Source organism: Polypterus senegalus, chromosome 12, assembly GCF_016835505.1.
Source record: "Polypterus senegalus isolate Bchr_013 chromosome 12, ASM1683550v1, whole genome shotgun sequence".
Lineage (NCBI taxonomy): Eukaryota > Metazoa > Chordata > Cladistia > Polypteriformes > Polypteridae > Polypterus > Polypterus senegalus.
Window position 1 is genome coordinate 59,324,547 of NC_053165.1, and position 23,233 is coordinate 59,347,779.

At 37.3% G+C, this 23,233-nt stretch overlaps 1 protein-coding gene across 5 annotated transcripts; it reads left to right on the forward strand.

The window, feature by feature from the left end:
* Positions 1-281: 281 nt before the first annotated feature.
* scarb1 (scavenger receptor class B, member 1) lies at positions 282-21,128 on the forward strand. 5 transcript variants are annotated; one of them, XM_039771609.1, is made up of 13 exons: positions 282-403; positions 6,912-7,072; positions 7,377-7,518; positions 7,626-7,829; positions 9,731-9,826; positions 9,910-10,025; positions 10,254-10,420; positions 10,636-10,754; positions 14,194-14,267; positions 14,778-14,829; positions 15,087-15,233; positions 19,045-19,162; positions 20,682-21,128. In XM_039771609.1, exons 2-12 carry the CDS (start codon positions 6,951-6,953, stop codon positions 19,156-19,158), a joined length of 1,353 nt encoding a protein of 450 aa, XP_039627543.1. In that variant the 5' UTR covers positions 282-403; positions 6,912-6,950; the 3' UTR covers positions 19,159-19,162; positions 20,682-21,128. The 5 variants fall into 5 exon arrangements, with proteins under 5 accessions (XP_039627543.1, XP_039627544.1, XP_039627542.1 ...); XM_039771605.1 differs by lacking the exon at positions 282-403 and adding an exon at positions 1,657-2,066; XM_039771610.1 differs by lacking the exons at positions 282-403; positions 19,045-19,162; positions 20,682-21,128 and adding exons at positions 1,655-2,066; positions 18,213-19,038 and having other exon boundaries at positions 15,087-15,193.
* The last annotated feature ends 2,105 nt before the right edge of the window (positions 21,129-23,233 follow it).

A 23,233-nucleotide genomic window follows, 5' to 3' on the forward strand; every position in this document is an offset into this window, starting at 1 on the left:
GTTCAGGTCCACAAAACATTTTGACAGTGCTCTTAGAAAAAGGAAAATCAACAGTTTTGGAAATGTCTACTATGACAGAATGACAGCAGGAACAAGCCATGAAATTAAATAATGGGTTTAATTGACAAGAATTGGATTCTGATTAAAAAAGTGGTTGCAGTTAAATTGTTTGGAGTTTGCAGCCCTGTCTCAGCTGGTCATCTGTTGGCTCACTTCACATCTCATTTATGTTGGGCTACCATTTAAAGAAAAAAATAGAAACTGAGAGGCCAGGAAAAGCAATGAAATTAAAATGAAAAGAAAAGAAGTCAGTTAACAGCAGAATTGGACATTGATTAAGAAAGGAAAATCTGCACCCACTGTAGCCCTCCAGAACTGGAATTGGGCACCCCTGTTCTAAAGTGTATGTAAAATTTATACCTTTAAATGTAATTTCTTAAATCAATTAATTTTACCTTTTTTAAGAAAAGTAATTATATATATATATATATATATATATATATGTGTGTGTGTGTGTTTCTTGTTTTTTTTTTTAATTACTGGTTAAGGACTAGCGTTGATTATACTTATTACCCATGACATGCTTGGACATTTATTATCATTAGGCTGTCTTCGGCATTGTTACTACAGTGGGATTTCTTTAACTTGGTTCTCTGAATGGTACAAATGTGCAAAGATCACCACCTGTTGCACTATTTGCAAATTTATTGTCATGACCAAATAATATCAAAGGTCATTTGATTTCCCGAAGCACATTATCAGCTGAAGTTATTTACAATCCCAACCCTAAGAGCCGCTCAGACTTGCAGCGGCAGGGAGAATCGCTGTATTCTGGCGCGGTCGTAACTTTTCTGATGACTATGTATAGTAAGTGATCTGTGGAGGGGCAAACCAGAAAGCAATGAGCCTTTAGTAGCATGGAAAAATGGCACGCAATCCCTTCACTTTTCTCTCATCACTACTGTAATGTTAAACGTGAGAAATAAGTAGGCCGACTGGACGGTGCCAAAACGGGACACAACTCATCAGTCCAGTTAACTTTTCGTCGAAGACAGCGGGCGGGCTTTCGACTTTTGTGAAACTTCACAAATGTTCTTGAAATCAAAAAAAAAAAAAAAGCGCCGCATCCCCAAACCTCTCCTGTGGTTAAAAATTGACAAAATGAGGCATTTTATTAAATTCCGGGACGCGATGCATAAATGTAGGACTGTCCCGGAAAAAAGGATGTCTAGCGAGCATAGAAACTAGCAAGCAGAGAAAGTAACATCAATGCGATTTATATATCTGCATCCCTATTTGACAAACATAAATCGTTATCTTCGTGATACTTGTCTTTTGGTAAAGCATTACTTTTCATTATATTAACAGCACTAATCGGACGAAGACAGAACTCGATCAAACCCACTCCTAATGCAATCAACACAGAGTTTCTCGTATTCGCCATTAAGCGATACAGTTTGAACAGTTTATTATTACATTTCTGAAAACATATAAATCAAGTATAATGTTGCTTTCACGCTTTCTGAAACCGATCAATACTGCCTGTAGATGACTCGGCGAGTCTGGACCTGGATCCCTCCCACTATAATGCCGTGCGTGTTTCCGCGTGAAGACTACATTTCCCATGACCTCCTCATTCCACCGCCTCCTAGTCTATTTGAGGCAGCGAGTGTGTCACGCCGTTCGAGCCACAACAGCCCCTGCCCCCAAGTTTGTAGCACTATGTAAAGGCGCTCAGTCCACCAGAATGACTCGAGATGTGGCAGCAGACTCGGGATTGCGAGGTCTTTGGTGTGCTCGTGTTGTGGAAAAAACGGCGAAGTGTCTCCGTTGACCTATTTTTGGTAGAACGGGGCAAGGGCACGTCAGCTTCCCCGTGCCACTAGTTTTTACTTGTTTATTTTTATAATTCGATACTTGCTACTATTAGTACCTTGACCTGAACCATGGCCACTTCGAAAAGTAAAATTGCCATTGGTCTGTGTGTGGCGGGGCTTTTGATGACGGTTTTTGGCATCGTCCTAATGTTTGTTGGACCTACTGTGGTGAACCAGCAAGTTGTTAAGGTAAGGTTTGTAAACTCGGTGTCTAACAGCTGCCTTCACGCGTGTCTGTGGTGAATACCCTGCTTCGTACCGTAAAAAGTGTTTTATCTCAGAAACATTGATATGAATTGCAGTTTCCGCAGAGCTGCGCAGATGACTGCGAACACGTAACCAATTTAATTGAAAGCCTTAATACATTTGCGCAGAAAAGCGTATGTTCGAACGTCTCCTTCTCCAATAATACGCTTTTCTAGTTTTAATGTTTATGCTTGGTAATGAAAAGTTAATAGACTAAGTTAAGTCTTATAACTTTGCTTCAGTCATGCATTATTTCGTGACACTGCTTCTCTAAATTAGTGTACATTTCTGGGAAAGCAAAGCCAGATAGTAAACCTGACGGGCGGATTGCACTGAGCAGCAGCGACGGCTTGCCAAGATGATCACCTATAGCTGCGCAGCCAGACATCTCAACTGCACCGAACTTGAATACATGTGGAGTTAATAATTTAATTATATCTATTCAGCGCTTTTTAAATCTACTCAAAGCGTTACATATATAGTGGGGACCACTTCAGTTCCCTCCGTTATATCTGAATAATAGTGCAAACGTAAGGCAATGTTTGCTTTGATGCAGAATTCTTACAAGTAATGTGACAGTTTACATTCACTTGTCTCGATTACATGTAGGATTTGGACATCTCTCACACTGTGAGCCAATATAGCTGGGAAAAATCGAATAGAAAATTAATATACACGAAACAATTTTAAAACCAGAGAAATTTCAAAATGACCTCCTGCTCTCAAATCAAAAAATATACAGCGATAAAGTGTATTGTTATGAGGGAAGGACAGCGATTTGATGAATTCGAGATGTTGCGTTTTACTGTTAAATGGATTCGACCTTTTAAGAAATCGGTTTATCAACTAGTATCCAGCTGAAGGTCAAAGTTAGTATTTGATATCATGGCAAATTTATACCGGCTGACTGACTGGATGTGTGAGGGAAAGCCGCTGTCTTTGAAATAAACGCAGCCGTTTAATTGAGTTTATACTTCAAACAGATTCATTGTGTTCTATATAAAGGTTTATTGTGGTGTTAGCGCACGACGAGTACTATACCAGCGGTGTGCCGAGTATTAGATGTATCCCGAAGTACTGCTGCCAAAAAGATCAGTCGCGCCTTAACACGTGGCCGCGTACAACGAGTGTTTAAATCAAGTGTTCGTTTAATTAGGGGATGTAAATTCACACCGGAAATGGTAAATTAATCCGTGAATACCCACCCTTTTAATGTCACGAAAAATGATGGCCACCATTTGTTTTACACAGCCGTGAGGCGGATGGCCACGTTCTCCATGCTGACCTTCCTGGGATGGTGCTTTTACTGTGTACCCTCTTCTTAATGCTTGATTTATCTGGACGGAGGTGGGAGTAGAAATTGACTGATGTCTTTTCTAAGGAGGTCCCTGCATGCCATAAACTAGTATGCTGAAATTGTTGGAGGGAGGGATACATTGGCTGTTGGGTAGATTTTCATTTCTAAGCCTAATATTACCAACTTTTGATTATCATTTTTCACAAAACTCTTAATCCTTCAGCAGAACAAACAATATTGCATACATCCAGAGAGTGAAAATCTTAGAGTAGCACTGAATGTTGCTGGGGTGTCCTAAACAGACATGTCCTTGACCCTACCCTTCCTTATCATTCTCAGACACTTGTAACTCCGTATAGGGATTTGGGACAGGAGCTCTGGATGTAGGGGTCCAGCCTACTGTAGGGCCCACTCTTGCATACACCTACGCTCATCAGCGCCAGTTTGAAATTGCTGATCTGCCTAAGATGTGTCTTTGGGGATGTTGGGATACAACAGGGGCACCCAGTGGGAAGCCCAAAAAGATATTCCGGGAATATGCAGACTACAGCAGGCAATGATTGGGTGTGGAATTTGAACCTATGATTATGGATTCAAGAAGTGGTACCACTTAGTACTGCCCTAACGTGTTATTCTTTACACTTTTCTGTTTTATTTTTATTAATTCATACTTTGAAAAGTTTTTAGCAACCTATTTGAATGACAAACTACAGTAATGTGTGGTGGTTAAAAAAAAAGCCTGTTGAATTCCAGTATGTTTTATGTGCATAGATTAGTTTGTCAAAGGTATTTTGAAACATTCTTATTTGTTTGTTTATTAGGAGCACATGGAGTTGCCTGTGTGAAATAAAGTGCAGGTGGGATCATTAATTTAATTCCCCAGAGGGGAATTGCCCCAAACCCTAAATCTACTACCTAATCCCAACAATGTTGCATACTTGTTCCTAAAATACAGGTGTGGGAACTAAAGTTCCCCAAGGGGAATTCATTTGGAAATAAGCATCACCCTGGAAAAATGGGGAATCTGTGTAAACCTTGACAGAGGTAGGTGTGACAGTTGAGATTTGCATAGGACAACCAAACATTTATATTCACAGAAAATATATAATTTAGAAGATTACAAGATTAGGCAGACATTTCAGCTGTTTTGAGTACTATCCATCTGAAATTCCTAGTGCTTTTATTTTTAAGACGCTTTTGTTTAATCTTGATTTAGAGTTTTCAGTATATTTTCCTATTTTTCTTGGAATTATGTTTTATTTCTGGTGTAGTAGAGTATAAATATATTTGACTTTGTTCAAGATTAACGTGATGTTTTTTTATATACAAGAAACTGTCTTATAAGAGTTTATAATTCATAACTTGGCAAAAGGAGAGTATCAGTAAATGGTGTGCTGGTTATAATGCCACAATATTAAGTATTAGATTTTAGCCTGGCTTGAACACTGATAGAAAATGTCGTGTGGTCCTATGATTTTTAAATCTCAATCAGTAATAATTTTTTCAGCTCGTTTTAGTAGTTTAAAAAATGTCAATTTATTGTTCTGCTAGTTTATGAATTTTCAGTACTGTAGTCCCTTCATGGCAGGTATGCTACTTTACTAACTTTGTCAGAACTCTCAAAGGAGATCCTGAGGTACTGGAGGCTGCTGTTCGCAGACTTAAATTCTGGTTGGGATTTTAGTCTTAATTTGTAATTTAGTAAAGCTGACAACTTTATTAGCTCCATGCTCTTTATTAGCTTTGTGTGCAGGCAGAAAGTGTTCCCTGCGTGTCTTTCTGTTTGATTTTAAAACTCGGTCTGGCTAGTGTTTTATATTAATGTGCTTGGCTTTTCTGTAGTGAGGGGTTAACTCAGTAGAAAACCTATATATTCCAGATATTCTACTGTGTGTGTTGGAAAATACTATAATAGAAGCATTTCCATTCCATTTGAAATGGACACATTGACAATCTGAGGGGGAGGCTGGCACAGGAAAGTTGTGAAGATGTTGCATGCAGGAAATATCTTTGTATTTATTACCCCTAATTCAATTAGACAGATGCCAGCCTCCCCCTCAGATTGTCAATGCTGACACATTACCATATCCCTTGATTCAAATGGAATGGAAATGCTTCTATTATAGTATTTTCCAACACACACAGTAGAATATCTGGAATATATAGGTTTTTCAATTACTCATTTACTTGGAATTCTGTTGCAATTACACTGTTGTGACATTTTGACTTATGTCAGAAACTTATGTCATAGTAACTAATGTCACCATGTTCAGTGTGCCATTTCAGGAGTCAACCATTAAAAGCTTATGTGAACTATGATTCTTGAGTATTTGATTGAGCACCTTGATCCTGAGCATCTCCTTTCATATTTGTATCAAGTAACAAAATGCTTTTGGCTTGTTTAAGCAGATTCAGTTCAAACCTATGGTTAGCCGACTAGGCCAGTAGGATTGATTTTTTGCTTATTTTTGTGTGGAAGAGTATACCCTATATTAAAGGCAACTTTCTTCAGTATCGCAGAAAGAACACTTGTGACATTCCCAGTTGTGCTTTGAACATAATGCAATTTGTGCAACTGAAGTAGATGCCACAGATGTATCTATGGTGTCTGGTCTGTCTTGAATAGAAAGGATATTGACTTCAGCACTAGAACAATCTGTCTTTAGCAGACAGAAGTCAGTGTGAATTTTGTAGATACTGCGTACTATTTAAATTGTACAGTTAGTTACAGGTTTAATCTGTTGCCAGCGAATTCAGTTCTTCCATTAATAAGAAAACATTTTAAACAATTGGAATGGTGTTTGCAGTTTCATTCTGCACCTTTTAGAAAAGCTGCTTACACAGGGTGCCACATCTGGGAACAAGAGCCACTCTACCACACCCAGGCTGTAAGGAGATATTTGTTTTCTTTCTCATTTCAGTTGTCTTTGCTACTTTTCCGGAGAGTGCTGAGTGATGCAGCAGATCTTTCTGAGATTAGAAAGTCCAGATAATTGGGCAGGATTGTTGTTTAGTTGCAGAGTTAATGTGCTCAAGGTTTGAAGAAGCAGTGTGAAAACTTTTAAGTATTCAACTACAGTTGGCTTGGAGTGTTGACTTTGCCAAACTGGACACATGCCTGTTGCTGGTTTGGCATTTTATGTCCCAGGCTGGGATATAAGTGATTTAAGTTATAGTATCACATCTCATGTTAACTTTATGCCTACTTGGCTGATGTGTGACATAGCTTGCATAAGCATTCAGATGACACTCAAATATGCTTAACGAACAAAAGTCACACTTTCACTAACCAGTAGTATCCTCAGCTTATTTGCTTCCTCTTTCTAGTCACTCAAGGCCACTTTCACAGGCACATGCTGCACTCTTATTTATGAGATATTTGTTTTTGTTTCCTACTCCCTCACCTCAGCAATTTCTGTTTCTTAATACTACTTGGAGTTGCTTTAACATTTATAAGACACTGGTGTATTTGAAGCGTTCTCCTCTTTCAGAACGTTCAGATCAACCCCAACAATGAGCTGTCTTACACCATGTGGAGAGACATTCCAGTCCCCTTCTTTATGTCCATCTATTTTTTTGATGTCCTCAATCCTGAAGAAATCTTGAAGGGAGAGAAGCCAATGGTACAACAGCGGGGGCCTTATGTTTACAGGTATTGTAGCCATGACTAACTTTAACCCAGTCTTTTATAACACTAGAACCGTCTCCATTTATTTTGTGTTTTTAGAGGTGGTTTTAGAGCGCATCTCATGAGTGGGCCACCTCAAGTTATTTCCTTTTGAAATGCACCCTCCGTCAATTAAGGATTCCAGCTTTTGCCATGACCTTTTCAGAGAGACTAGTCTTATGTTTGTACTGTATGGCTTCTGGATTTTGAAAGTCTACTGAAATGGTGTGTTTTCTTTATGTGATGAAATTGTCAGTGTCCTGTCCAACTGTGTTTTTTCTCATTCTAGAGAGTTCCGTCAGAAAACCAATATAACATTTCACAGTAACAATACAGTCTCGTATCAGGAGTATCGCAAATACCATTTTTTTAGGAACATGTCTGTTGGAAATGAGTCTGATGAGGTCACTCTCCCAAATATGCTGGCATTGGTAAGTTTTGTTTTCCTACTCTGGTGCACCCATGTCCTGGATTTCCGGTGATATACCATGGGATTATCCCAGCTAAGGCCCCAAGTGGATGTGTTGTGTGTTCTTAGGGAGCAGCTGTAATGATGGAAGACCAACCTAACTGGATGAAGATGATTATGAGTATCACATTTAATCAGCTCAATGTGAAGCCATTTCTGACATTAAGAGTGGGGGATCTTCTGTGGGGCTACGATGATCCCCTTGTTGATTTCCTAAGCAAGTGGTTTCCAGGCATGATTCCTTTCTCCGGAAAGTTTGGGCTCTTTGCTGATGTGAGTATATCTAGTGTTCATGTTTGAAAGAACCTCACTAGGCTAAACGCTTTATTTCATACACTTCACTAAGGTGAAAGGTCAGCACTATGTCACAACTCAGAATTTGGGTAGCTTTAGTTTGTTCAAAGTATCCAACTTGTTGCACATTTCGGACTCGGATATTTGTTTCGCTTCTGTCTAATAACATGCCAACACAGCCTAAGTACTCTTCAGTCTGGGGCGATGGTTGGAAACCAGTAGCAAAATATTCTGAAATTCCTCACTCTCTTATAAGACAAATAACCGCTTACTAACATGGAAAACCTGAGAACACGGTGACTGTATTGAGATGTGAACATTTTGCCAGCGTAATCCCAAGAGTACAGAATGTCCAAAAGATACGAGGCGCTACATATATTGGCACTTGTTCATATTTTAACAATACAATGCAGTTTAAATACATAACAATGGTATTTTTGAGAGGATGGCAAGTCCTATAGGGTTTTTTAGGCATAATGTTTTGTAGGCTGACTCTTTGTAAAATTGGCATTTTTGGTCACACACATCCACATTTCAGCAAAAATGTAAAATTTAAATGAGTTACTGTTTTTTTTGATATTCTTTGAGTCAAAATATTTGCTGCCCTCCTCCTATTGGGTGCTTACGGGAGCCAATTGTATACACTATTCTAATAGTGAAGTAGATAATCAGAAAAAAATTTTGTTTTTTGGTTTTTGTGTCTTGGCAGACTATAACTTTGCTATTACAATAATTGATTTACTATTTAACAGTACTGCATTTATTCTTACTCATTTTGTGCTTTAGCGTGAACAACTAAATAGTAAATGTTTCTTTAATAGTGCACACAATGAAACAGCCTGCATTTTAAAATGAGCTGAATCATTTATATTCACTAAAAGGGATGACTCTTAGATAAGGCAATGCTATAAACTGATAAAATGAGCACAAGAATTCTTAATCTTCATTGTGCAAGTCCTGTCCACTTAATTAACATAGCAAGACTGATAAATGAGCTAAGAATTATACAGATGTTTTATGAAATAACTCATTTTCAGTTGTTAAGATTAATATATGTGTACTGGACATCATTAATCTTTACAGAATAAATCCACCAGTTTATTTTCCCATTTTGCTACACTCACCCAATCATTTGAAACACTTTTTAAAAAAAAAAAGATCTGAGAGAGAAGATTTTGCTTTGTCCTACAATTGTCTTTTGTTCCTCTTCAGAATGGAATGACTGAGGTTGTTGGCTTTTTGAGTAGATGGGTTGTTTTTTTTTTATATATATATATATATATATATATATATATATATATATATATATATATATATATATATATATATATATATATATATATATATATATATAATTTATTGAGGTTTATGTGAAGGATGCCCACTTACCCCTTGTGTATATTAGTGCATGTGGTCTGTAATGGATTGATTCAGTCCTGCAATTAACTGCTTTCCAACAATTCTGATTTAATTTGGCCAGGGAATATCTTTAGTATCTGTATGGTTTACGGCTTGTATGAAAGGAAGGCGAGTGACAGAGAGTGACACATTGATTAGTATTTCTGGGCAATGTATAGGATGCTGGTATGATCTTCGCTCCAGTTGGACTGCTGACCTTTCTAAAAAGTCTTGGAAATCTGAAAGTTTAACTGTAATAAGTGTCCCTGGTCATTAAACTTGTTTATCTCCAATTAATCTTTATGGCCTGCTCAGAGGTTGCCCACAGATTATAATAATTAAGATAAGAATTCTCTTTTGCAACAAAAGGACACATTGACATTTAAGAAACTGTTATGAGCAGCTAAATTGCCTTATATCTAAATTATATATATATATATAAAATATGTGTGTGTGTGTGTGTGTTTGTTTTTCCCCTGTAGTTCAACAACTCCAACACAGGTTTGTTCACAGTTCATACTGGAGCAGATGACATCAGAAAAGTCCACATGGTGGATTCATGGAATGGACTGAAGAAGGTAAAAATGCCCCAGCTTGATTATACGCCCAGGCGTATGCTACCACCTACCTGAGCTTTGATATTTCCTTTTGGTTTTTGTAGGTGAGTTACTGGAATTCAGATCAATGTAACATGATTAATGGTACAGCAGGACAGATGTGGCCCCCTTTCATGACACCTGAAAGTACTCTTCCATTCTACAGTCCTGATGCCTGCAGGTACTAATCCTTCTTTGTACAGCTTCAGCTTGCATTTGGACTGAGGGATTGCATTGGCCTTTGCTTTATAGTTCAAGAAATGAATAGTAGATGTTTGAGAGTAAAGAGTATTTTAAGGAGGGACATGTGGGATATCCCAGAGAATGGAGTGAAAATGTTACTAACACTGACCTTTGAAACGGCACGCTACGTACATAACATGGATCTTTTATTGTTCAAAATGCACAGGTCAATGGAACTGGTCTATGAAAAACCTGGAGTGGTATCCAGGATTCCAGTATATCGTTTCGTTGCCCCAAAAACGTTATTTGCCAATGGAACTGTCTATCCCCCAAATGAGGGTTTCTGCCCATGCAGGGAGTCTGGAATACAGAACGTCAGCACATGCCGTTACAGTAAGTGTCACAGTACAGATGTTGTTCTCTAGAAGATTTTATGCTGTTTAGAGTACCACCTCCCATGAACTTGGAGGGTGCTGAAAGGAATAAATGGTCTTTGGTTCACCACTTGTACATTGATACTGTAGAATGATAATGAAAAAGCATTCTGGTATAAAGCATGACACAATGGGATTCGTTTTTGTTTTTTAAGTCATATTTTCATTTCCAAGGTTCTCCAACTTTCATCTCTTCACCCCATTTCTATAATGCTGATCCGGTGTTGCTCCAAACAGTGGATGGCCTAAGCCCTAATGAGGAGGAGCATGGGCTGTTCATCGATATCCATCCAGTAAGTGACCGTTTACTTTTGATAAGATCCTTTGAAATTTATCATGGGGTAGTTGAAGCTCAGAAGATTACTAGAGCCTACGAAAAAACTCTTAGATCCGGCCCACCTTAAATCCATTTGCACCTCTCTGCCAGCCTCCTTTGTCCTGTAAATGTGCCGATAAAGATAAGCAGCTGGCTATTCCATCCCCCCACTGACTTAGAATGTGCACGAACTTCTCCCAGCTCTTGACTTGATTGATTATCTGGGAGTGAAGTGGAGTTTTAGAGTGGAAATAATAGATTGTTATTTGGAACATATGCATTTCATGTGTGTTCCGTTTCTACAGTCTGTGTAAACATTTTTTAAAACAGAAATGTTTTTCATATTTTAGTAGTAAATAACAAAATGTAGCCATAAACTGTATAATGTATGAAGCCTGAAGTGCAAAGATCAAAAACACTTTCACAAAATGTTCAAGGAAAAGACAACTGCTTCTGTGGCGTAGTGGTAAGATTTGGTGACTTGTAATCAAGGGGCCACTGGTTCGATCCCCACTGTCTCCTATATTTGCCTTTTTCAGTAGTGAGCTGTTCTTCTTGTTGTTGTTGTACAGTACACACATACACTTGGTTTGCATCTAACACACGGTGTACATTTATAGGACTTGTAAAAGTTGCTTTTTCTTTTTCACTTTTATTTTCTCTAAATCATGATACATACAATAGGGATGTGACACTGTTGGTTTTTATTTGAAACTGGGAATAACTGAAGATTTAAGTTTTCCGAAATGTACTATACAGGTCATAAAAGTAATAATTCCAAATATCATATCTGTTTTTTATGTATACATCATAGACCATAAGGTGCATACTAATTCAGCGTGAGCAGGAACACTCGATAAAACTGAATTAAAAAAAATCAAGTGACTTGAGATACGAAGAAGGCAGATTCACCAGCGTCTGTGTGTCAGTTTTTATCCCTCCAGATGAGACAATGTCCAGTTCCATTGCCTCAAAACACCACTTGCATCTCCAGTTATTCCCAGTTTCAAATAAAAACAAACGGCATCACATCCCTTTGGTAGTATGTATCCTGATCGTGATTTAGAGAGAATAAAAGTGAAAAAAAAAATGTAACAAGTCCTATAAATGTACACCGTGTGTTACAGTGTGTGTGTGTACTGTATAATAACAATAAGAGCAGCTCACTACTGAAAAAGGCAAATATAGCAGACACTGGGGATCAAACCGGTAGCCCCTTGATTACAAGAAAGCAAATCTTCCCGCTATGCCACTGTTGTCTTTTCCTTGAACCGTTTGTGAAAGTGTTTATTTGATCTTGGACTTCAGGCTTCATTCATTATACAGTTTATGCCTACATTTTGGTATTTACACAGATTATTGTAGAAACGGAACACACATGAAATGCGTGTGTTCCAAATAACAATCTATTTCCACTCTAAACCTTCACTTCACTTCCAGATAATCAAGGAATGAGATGGGAGAAGTTTGTGCACGTTCTACGTTGGTTTGGTGATGGAATAGCCAGCTGTTTGTCTTTATAGGCATATTTTACAGGACAACGGATGCTGACGGAGAGGTGTGATGGGATTTAAGGTGGGCCGGATCTACAAGGTTTTTTTTCTTAGGCTCTGGTAATTCTACTGTACATTTGCTTCTGGATTAACATTAGATCTGTTCCTGGTCCAATACTGCCCTCTAGTGAAATATACCATCAGTTAAGTGTGTAGTGATTTGTGTTTTCTCCATTCTATCTGGTTCCTTTATTTTCATTTGGTCTATCTAGTTTAGAACAATTGGGTGCTGGAGAAACAGAGAAAAATAAACCCTGGTCACTAGCTCAGCCATACTTTATTTAAACTATGTGCTGTGGCAAAGGTTATGATAAGCCTAACCTAACAGAGTAGAAGGCAGAATCTCATCTTGGAGATTTATTTCAAGACCAACTGAAATTCATTGTAAGGAACATGCAACTCCCATGTTCAGCCTATGACTTTTTACTGAAAATTTCATTGTGTCTTTTGCCACTGAGGCATCTGCAAGAAAAGACCAGTAAAGAATCTCAAACAACGATGCACGCAAAACTCCATTGTGCAACATGACTGCTTTGTTTTTGGTTTAGGGGGGTGTGGGTGTTGGGTGGTGGTGGTTATTGCTTTGCAATCCCCAAAATTTGCCAGATCTCTCTCCCTGTGACTTGTTTTGTTCCCAATATTAAAATTGAGAATGATGGGAAGACCACTAGTTTGAGATAAATTGAAGAAAAAAATCACAAGCAGCTCTAAACCTGGTAATTAAAGATGAGTGCAGGAAATGTATCCAGGAGTGGAAGAGGCTTTGGGAAAGTTACATTTCCTGTTTATGTTCGTTTTTTTTTTTTTTCCCCAACCCACACCTACAAGCATTTAACTAACAATTAAGTAAAAAATGCATATATTCTTTGCATGTTGAGACAACGAATGGATCCTGGACATGTGCATCATACAACACAGTAACCTTTTTTTTTTTTTTTTTTAGATGGATGTTTCTTATTGTTGTATAGTATTGGTCACCAATGGCTTGTATTGTATCAAACTTTTTTAAATGTCAGATTTTGTTTTTGAGTGTGTATATTGATTGTTTCCTACAGTGACACACTATTCAACACTAGACAATATTAGTTTGCTACAGAACAGTGTCATTTCATAGAATTTACCTTTGCTGCACATATTAAGTGGACACTTCTAAAATTTATTACATTTGGGTGTTAAGTGTTTAGTTATAAAATAAGCAGGCCAAGTGCCTGATAATCTTTCAGTCTTGTGAAAAACTGCTCCAAGACCAGTCTGATCTTGAAGAGTAAGAGTTGTCTATGAGTAGCTAAATGTTTGAATATTTAAGACCATATGGTACACTTTTTTGTCATTTCTAGATGTAAGAAAAATGTATAGACTAGTTGACTAAATTTAATATGTATATACTTAAATTACATGACTGCACACCACCTTTTAGAACTGCAGTTTGGCTTGAATGTTTGCAAGTTTTTGGCATTGGTCAGTATTGAATTTGTAGTCTTCAAATTCTTCATTGGTCATTTTAGAAGAGAACTATCTTTGTTTGGTACTTAAGTTTTTACATTTAATGCATGTTTATTTGAAATCTTTTTTGACACAGCTGTTCATGCTACTTTATAAAATAACCAAATGATAAAACAGACTTTATTATTTGCACCCAAAAGTAAGTTAGGCTAGCATCCAACTTAAGAGAAGCTTGGTATCGGTACTTATCAGGTAGTACTGAATAATGTTTTGACTTTGTGTAAAATTTGCCATTTAAAATTGATGTATACTAGCCACAATTATTAATGAGGGATTAGCATCCCTGTATATGTTCATGCTGTACTGTTAGGTTTAAGGTTTTTAGCTTTTTATTTTTTAACCTTTTCCATTTTTTTTCAGATGACTGGCATTCCCATGAACTGCTCAATCCGGCTGCAGCTAAGCTTGTATATAAAGAAAGTCAGTGGCATTAGGTAAGGAAGCGGGCCATTTATTTCTTCACCTAACCTCTACCACCTTCCTACGGTCTGATGGTGTGAGAAAAGAGGTTTGGTTTGTTAGTACATTTACTTTTGTGTATAGGTTTATTTTATAAGCACATTTCCTGAATATTTTTTTTTTTAGATGGCATAATCTTAGTTTGTCTTTTAAAGTGCTTTTAAATATGCATGACATTGGTCATTTTGTTTGGTTTTTAAAAGAAAACTTAGTTATTGTGTGTGGTCTTAAAGACTTATTTACCTCCATCTCCAAATATCTGTCACTTTATGCTAGTCCTTGCATTCTAGAGTTGTTTCTGTAATTCACAATACTTTCAGTTATAGGAGTGAATCTGATCAAGTAACTCTTTTGGACAAAAGAGCTCATATTGCAATACAACTATGTTGAATTGAAGAAAGAATGTTTGTTTGTCTCCTAAGTATTCATTTGTTTTGTCTTTATTTTTTTATCCTAATTGACCTCTTCTCTGGGTAATTCTACAGTTTGACAGCTAAGATTGCCCCTGTTGTCCTTCCTATGATCTGGTTTGCTGAGGTACGTTTTTAGAGTTTGTGCTTTTAAACTAAAGCTTTCAGTGATGAAGACACAAGTGTATCGTGTTTGGGGGTGGGTGTAAACTATTAAGGTTTATTAATGGCTCATTACACAGGTTGACTTAGAGAGTTGAAAGCTTGCTTTGAAACCTCTTCATCTGATTTCTTCTTCTCCAAGTTACCTTTTACCTCTTTATACAGTTGAGCATGTTCCTGCTGTTTGAGTGATGCAGCCAGTTTTTCATTGCTCTTTTCCAGAGTGGTTACATTGATGGACCAGTCCTGACAACTTTCTACAACAACTTGGTGCTCATTCCATTTATTTTGCAAACTCTTCAATACATGCTGCCTGTAGTTGGGATCCTGCTACTAGTCCTCTCTTTAATTCTGGGACTCTATGATAAGGTAGGATGGAATGACCTGGGGAGAGCATTTGTTGGATAAGGCTGATAATGAAGTATGAGTGAATTTGACAGTAATTAGAATGAACAAAATGGAGTAATCTGGAAAAAGTGTTTAAGGTTTGTTGGTCAGCCATTGTAAATTGAAAATTCTTGCGATAGGTCAGGGTTGCAATAATTTGTTAATAGCCGCTAATAATTGCAGTTTAACAGGCGTAATGGCTGTGATGAGAGAAGGTTAGGATTAGGCTTTATGAATGGGGAGGTCTGGTGATCAGAGAAGATGGATGGACGGATAATGACTATGGAGGGTGGTGTAACCAGTCACTGCAGCAGTTAAGACAATGGGTGGCCAGTGTGCATAAGATGGAAGGCCTCAATTTGTGCACATCTACAGTTGAATAAGGTGGGTGTTCGTGTGTGTCACAGTATGGGGTTGCTTGGGTAGTGCTACAGCTACTGGCTTTGTCATTGTGGATAGAATTTGAGGGAATGTATGGATGCAAACCTTTAACGTCTTGTGTCATTTATTTTGGTTGTGCTAATTTTCATATGTCGGATATAGGTAGCTGACCTTTAACTTAAGATGGTTTTGAGTTTTGTTTTAGCTTATATTGTTACTGTTTTGTTTTTTACAATACTACCATACAAAGATATAAACTTTGAGAACTAAAACACCTTACTAATTCTATTAACTGGCTGTGTTCTTATTTAGCACTAATTCAGGTGACTTCCTTTCTTCTGTCCCTGCATGATTCAAATCTAACAGTAAAATATATATTCTTTTTTTTTTTTTTAAATCTGTGCAGTTTTTAGCAGGTTAGTGTGGTGGCTGGAGTCCATTCTGTCATCAGTTTAATTAGTTCAAAGTTTTCTGTGCACTGTATTTAAAGTATATGGAAAAATGGTGCATGCCACACTGATTAAAAAAAAATGCATGCTTCTGTATATAAAATACACAATATATTTTAATGATTTGGTAAAATACCAAAATTAGCTTTTGAATTTTAGTATGTGAAGTAGTTGGCAATTCCACATTTAGAATTAGATTGAATCCTTGTAAAGTCCCAGCAAAGTAGATTTTCGTTCATTGTTTTTATCAGTTTTATTGTGTGAAAAGACTAGTAGCTTTTTAATTCTACAAGATTAACAATTGAGGTGTGTTGCCAGCAATCTTAATCATTTTTATCTTGTTGATAAGACCATTTTCACATATACAAGCCAAAATTCCTTTGGGCTTACTAAAGTGTTCATAGCTGGAGTATAGTGTAGTGCCTATTTGAATTTGGAAAAAATGCTTTATCAGATAGATCAGCTCACCTGACTTCCTTTGAAAACATCCCTGTGAATCCATGCAAGCTCAGGATGAACTTGGCCTTTTGAATGGATGCGCATTTAACTGGAACTAACAGACGTTAACCTAAGTAACTTGATGTTTCTTTTTGAAAACTGACCCACTATGACACTCTTGCCCCTGTAACAAAGTATCATTGTGGAAGGGTTATTAAATGTTTAAGTTTATATATTAAAAAAAGTTCTGGTTGTAATGCACAGACACACAAGTGCAGAATACACATCTTTCATGTCCAATGAATCCAATGTTCATCTTTAAGGATTTAGATTACACTTTATTCATCCTTAAGGGGAAATATTTTTCTTATAATTGGAAAGGGTTTAATAAGACTGCTGGGTGCTTTAATTCCAGGATATACTGACAGACTATTCTATATGTAGATTGCCAGAACTGCAGTTTTAGTTTTAAATTGTCTTGTCCATAGGAATTTTAATTGAGAGGCCCACCTTAATTTCCCATGTGCTTTGACCACAAGACCGTGTGCACAACAGAATTATAGCTGTGGAGCATCTGAGGATCTTTAACCAATGGCAAACCACAAGCAGTCTGTGTGTGGCTGAAGGAACTAAATTTCAAAATCCACCAAAAGTACACTTCATAGGAAATAATCTACACAAGGACCACGTAAAAAATGTCTTGTTTGTAACACTGGTTATTTTGTAAAAGATGAAGAGCCCTAGTGCAGTAATTGTGCCGCTTCCTAGTCTTGCCTACCTAGCTCCAGAGTACTGTGCTTGTGCACTGCTGTGTAGTCTGTATGTTCTCTGCTTTTGTGGGTAGCCATTCTGACCGGAAAGCACTGCCATTTCAATTTAATGTTTTTCAGGCAGTAAGTGGCTATAAGTTTGCAATTTATGTAACTGGAGAATGGTAGGTTTTATTCTGAAAGTTTGAGCCTGCAAGTTTTTGTTTTTGGGTAAGGCTGTTATTGAAGTAGACTTAATAAATCTAAAAACTTACTTTACATGGGCAGTATATTTAACCAATTTAGTGGCTCTTGTACATGAGGAATGTCACTTTTGCAGAGTAAAACAGGGGATTAATTTTTATTTCTTATACATCCTCTGAGGAGCCTAATAGTAAAGTGAGCATGGGTGCAAATACATTTCCCCACTTAAGGTGCAAACCCAACTTCAAAACCAGAAGAATTCTTTTAAACATGACGGGTAAATAAACTGCACATTATTTAGAATTGGGCTGAAACAGCACTTAAATATCCCTTTAACCCCATCAGTTTTTCCCCCTCAGAAATAGCTAAGGGCAATAGCAACATTGCTTAATATTTCTCAATAGCAATGCTGTCCCACTCTTAAGCATAGTGCATATTTTCCTCACACATCAAGATGAAAATCCTTTTTATCAGGTCTGTATGGAAACTACCTGCCACAATTAATGGCAATAACAGATTGTTGGATATGAGAGGAGTGCATTTTGCTGCTTCACGTCTATCTTTCTTGGTAGTCCTACTCCAGGTAGCAAGCCCCAAAAAATGGGGGGGGAACCTATTTGAAAGTTTCTGCTATACATAATTTGAAAACTGAGCTACAGCAAGAAAAGTGATACTTTAGCAATGAATATTTTAAAGCTTTAACAGAGATACACAATTTATTGAATATTCTCAGTTAACAGATGCATCATGTTAAGTTTGCTAATTGAACACCATTCCATTAAAAGTACAAAGTTTACTTACTTAAGTGCACAGATCTCCCATCCTAGGCAGGTTACATTCATTGGTGACTCTCAGTTGACGCTGTGTGTGAGATTATGTCCTATGAAATGGTGCCACATCCAGGGTGGAAACTTTAAAAATTTCTGAATACATTTGTAAGGCACTATTCTAATATTTCACTGTCTAGCTGAATATTGCACAACATTACATAATGCATGAAGTACTAGAGTGTTGAATCGTGTTAGCCATTGTGAATTTAGTGAGAAGTTAAGCAAAATGACACCTTTTACTGACTAACTAAAAAGATGACCATATTCAAGCTTTCAAGGCAACTCCAGATATGTCGTGTTTCAGTGCACTGTCTAAAATGCTTATTACTGGTTAAACGGCAAAGCCTCCACAAACGTGCCAACTAAACCGGCTTTATATTGGTATGTGTGTTTCCTGTAGCACAACTGATGGTCAAAATATTGTTTAATTATTCAGAAGTCACATTCTTAAACATTTGACCCATCACAGCGAATGAACAGTTATATATTGTGTATTTCAAAACAATTTTAAACAGGAACTTGATTGATCTGAAAATTGGAGCGAGATTAAAGCACAATTATACTATTGATCGCCTCCCCTCTCTCTTTCTCAAGTAACTGACAATTTTTGCATGAAATAAAATTGATTAATAAAATCAAGGCAATTATATAAAACTTAAATCAGATCAACTAAGTGAAACTTTTAATGTCATTAACACTTTAACAAAGCTCTAAACCAAAAATGATTATTTTTTATGGCCAGGTCTTTAGTTGTAATTTAAACCACTCGAGTGCAAATGAGCCAAAACAGGTCGAAAGCAACAGCCCAAGTGAGAAGCTAACAAACAATGCAGTGATACATGAAGTCCATTTCTAGATGGGTAAGCGCTTTGTACATGTTCTATTTTATTTTTCTGTCTCTTACTGTTTTACTTTTGGGACCAGCTGTGTGAGTGCTCTGCTCTGTATATGTCAAATTATACCATAGTCTAATTTGATTTTACTTGTTGTTAATGTGACCATTTTCCAGTCACCAAAGTATGACTCATTGGCAGGTTGTATTTTTTTTTTTTAATACATTAAAAAAAATTAATTTTAGTGTGCTATAGAGCAGCTAGGTTTTCAAATTTCCTCATAGAACAGCATCCAATAATGACTGATTTAACCTTATTTCAACAAGTGGGCTACCGCGTTGCATTAGAGAAATATGACATGGAAACAAGGCTATTTAAATTTGCTCTAGTAAGCAGTCCATATTTGCTATAACTGACCCTTTTTCAGCCATAAATACTGTACTTTGATACTATACATTTCCTCGTATAAAATAAAATTCCGGTATAGGTAGAGCTAGGTGTGCGCAAAGAAAAAAGGCCCGACAGGAAACCAGAAAATACTTATGGAGCCAGTGACTGAGGGACTCCTAAAACAACCTCCCTAGCACTGCTCCATCAGTCCTGTCTGAATGACCCTTAAGTCTCCCTTCTGCTTTCAGCAATCCAGGATTCAAATAATTGCTTAATGTATGCCACACATCTAAAAGTGTGGCCTTTTTCCCTTCCAGAAAGAACACTCGCTCTGGATAGCACCCTCAAGATTCTTCCTGGAGACAGTTGGGAGAGATAAATGAACACTCTGCCAGTGTCATTTTGTGAAAGCAGATCCAGAATATTGCCTTTTTAATTACACACTTGAATATATATATATATGCATTTAAGTGAAATAAACATTAGCTAAAATAATTGTTTTTCTTTATTATATCTCTGAAAGAGAATAAAACATGCTGTATCATTTGGAGTTCTAACTCTCCACTTCCATGTAAGTTAAATGTAAACTAAATGGTAATGTGACATACATTCCATTGATGTGACCTAAATTAAGCTGACATAATTTGTCTCTCACATATTGGGTGTTATCTTTTGGCTAGAAACAAGATTTGTAAATGCCTGTCCATATAATGATAGTACTGTGCCCTAAATCAAGAATTCAAGATTATTTTATGAACAACATTCCTGCCATTTGGGTGCAAAAGAGAAGCAAAGACTTCTCACCATCATATAGTGGCATTTGGAATGACCTGCCATATTCAGTTTGCAGACAGGAGAAAGCGGAGTTCTGGATGAAATTCAAGTGAGCAAGCCGGGTGTTAACTTTAGCAAGAAAATAATGTGGAAACTGCCAAGAAGATATTTTTTTTGTAGTTGAAGGTTATAAAGTACTTATCAAAGAAAGTAGCAAATTAAAGCAGGGAGGTTGTTTGGTCGTGGGATATATAACAGGCCTATTTCCAAAGTTGGTTTTATTTTGAGCAACATGTTGTATAAAATGTAGTCATCCTAATTAACTTTGGCTTTACTTTGTCTATTAAACTAATTCTGCCATATTGCAACTTTTGTTGTCCAGAAATTCATCAAAGTCTATAACAACCCTGAAGATGAAGACACCGCACCAACAGAGAGAACTGCTCTTTTGCACTAATTCACAAAACGTGTAATGCTATCTATCCTCTAATCAGGAACCAAGCCTTCAGTCACACTTAAGACGCTCCCCTGATGTATTCTTATGATATAACAGATGTGTTCTGTGGATTTTTGACTAGGCTGACCTTCCATCTGGGGAGTCTAGTGTACTTGTACTTCGCCAGAGGGCATGAAATGTATTAACATGAAAACCAATTGCAAAAAATTGCTTAACGTGACTAAAATGAAAACCATCAAGCACTTGTTGTATACAATAAGAAAGTTGCGTCTGCTACTGATTACTGAGGCTGAAACTGTTGTTTCTACTGATATTTAAGACGGGGAGGAAATAAAAAGCAGTTTTACCATTGTTAATAAAATTGTGCAAATACCTCCCCTCCAATCTAGAATATCTGTTTAATGGAACTGAACATGAAAAATGTGGGATTCTTGATTCATACCTCCCAAATTTTTTGGGATACTAAAGGCACTACTGCCATTGCTTACCAACACAGAGGAGGAAGATTGACTTTCCAATCGAGCACTGCTTGAGGAAAATCTAAACAGTCTGCAAATGTGTAAAGACTTCCTATTCTCTGTAAAAATTGGGGAATGGATTGTATTCTCTCTGCTAATTGTAGAACGGACAAGAAGTGCACTTGTTGAATGCTTGGATTCTATCTCTATGGTATTACAGAAGTACTGTTCAGCAAATGAGGAGCTTAGCCTAGAAACTGCATAAAAACACTGCCACCATGAGCGCTGTCATCACTGTAGCAGGATTATAAATGAATAATTACAAGCATTATCAGGCTTTTCAAACACAAGTTTTAAGAACGAGCTCAAAGATGAAACCAGGGCTCTGCAGTATTAGGATTTAAAAAACTTTTATTTAAAAGGGACAGACCATCCTGCACAAATGCCACTTCCCTTAATGTCTAAACAGCAAAACTTTAACCAGTTCACGTTTGAATCAAGCCTTCTCAGGCTTGAAAAGCAAATATTTAATCAACGAGGAGGAATAGGTTTCAGTTGTGTTCTCTTTGCTTTAAAATTACAGAATTCTACATGTACCAAGTATTTTAATATCACACTTGAAACCTGGCATATACAGTCATATCAAAAAGTTTGGGAACCCCTCTCAGTCTGCATAATAAATTACTCTCAACAAAAAATGTAACAGTGGTATGTCTTTCATTTCCTAGGAACATCAGAGTTCTGGGGTGTTTTCCAAACAAAGATTTTTAGTGAAGCAGTATTTAGTTGTATGAAATTAAATCAAATGTTAAAAACTGGCTGTGCAAAAATGTGGGTCCTCTTGTAATTTTGCTGATTTGAATGCATGTAACTGCTCAATGTTGATTACCTGTAACAACACATTTGTTGGATTAGCTCATTAAGCCTTGAACTTCGTAGACAGGTGTGTCCAATCATGACAAAAGGTATTTAAGGTGGTCAACTGCAAGCTGTGCTTCCCTTTGACTCTCCTCTGAAGAGTGACCGACAGCATGGGATCCTCAAAGCAACTCTCAAAAGATCTGAAAACAAAGATTGTTCAGTCCCATGGTTTAGGGGAAGGCTACAAAAAGCTATCTCAGAGGTTTAAACTGTCAGTTTCGACTGTAAGGAATGGAATCAGGAAATGGAAGGCCACAAGCACAGTTGCTGTTAAACCCAGCAGGTCTGGCAGGCCAAGAAAAATACAGGAGCGGCATATGTGCAGGATTGTGAGAATAGATACAGAAAACCCCCAGACCTCCAAAGACCTGCAAGAACATCTTACTGCAGATGGTGTATCTGTACATCATTCTACAATTCAGTGCAAGTTGCACAAAGAAATCTGTCGCTTGTTGAATGCAAATGCTCATACACAAGCCAGATTAATTTTGGAACAAAGTGCTTTGGACTGCCAAGACAAAAATTGAGTATTTGGTCATAACAAAAAGTGCTTTGCATGGCATAAGAAGAACACTGCATTCCAAGAAAAACACCTGCTACCTACTGTCAAATTTGGTGGAGGTTCCATCAAGCTGTGTGGCTAGTTCCGGGACTGGGGCCCTTGTTAATGTCGAGGGTCGGATAAATTCAACCCAATATCAACAAATTCTTCAGGACTATGTTCAAGCATCAGTCACAAAGTTGAAGTTACACATGTTGGATATTCCAGCAAGACAATGACCCAAAACACAGTTTGTGCTTCTTCCTCTGCCTGAATGCCTTTGTAGATTTCAATGTTCTGGAATGGCCGTCACAGTCCCCTGACTTGAATATCATCAAAAATCTATGGGATGATTTGAAGCAGGCTGTCCATGCTCGGCAGCCATCAAATTTAACTGAACTGGAGAGATTTTGTATTGAAGAATTGTCAAAAATACCTCCATCCAGAATTCAGACACTCAAAGGCTATAAGAGGCGGCTAGAGGCTGTTATATTTGCAAAATGAGGCTCAACTAAGTATTGCTGGGGTGCCCAAATGTATGCACCCGTCTAATTTTG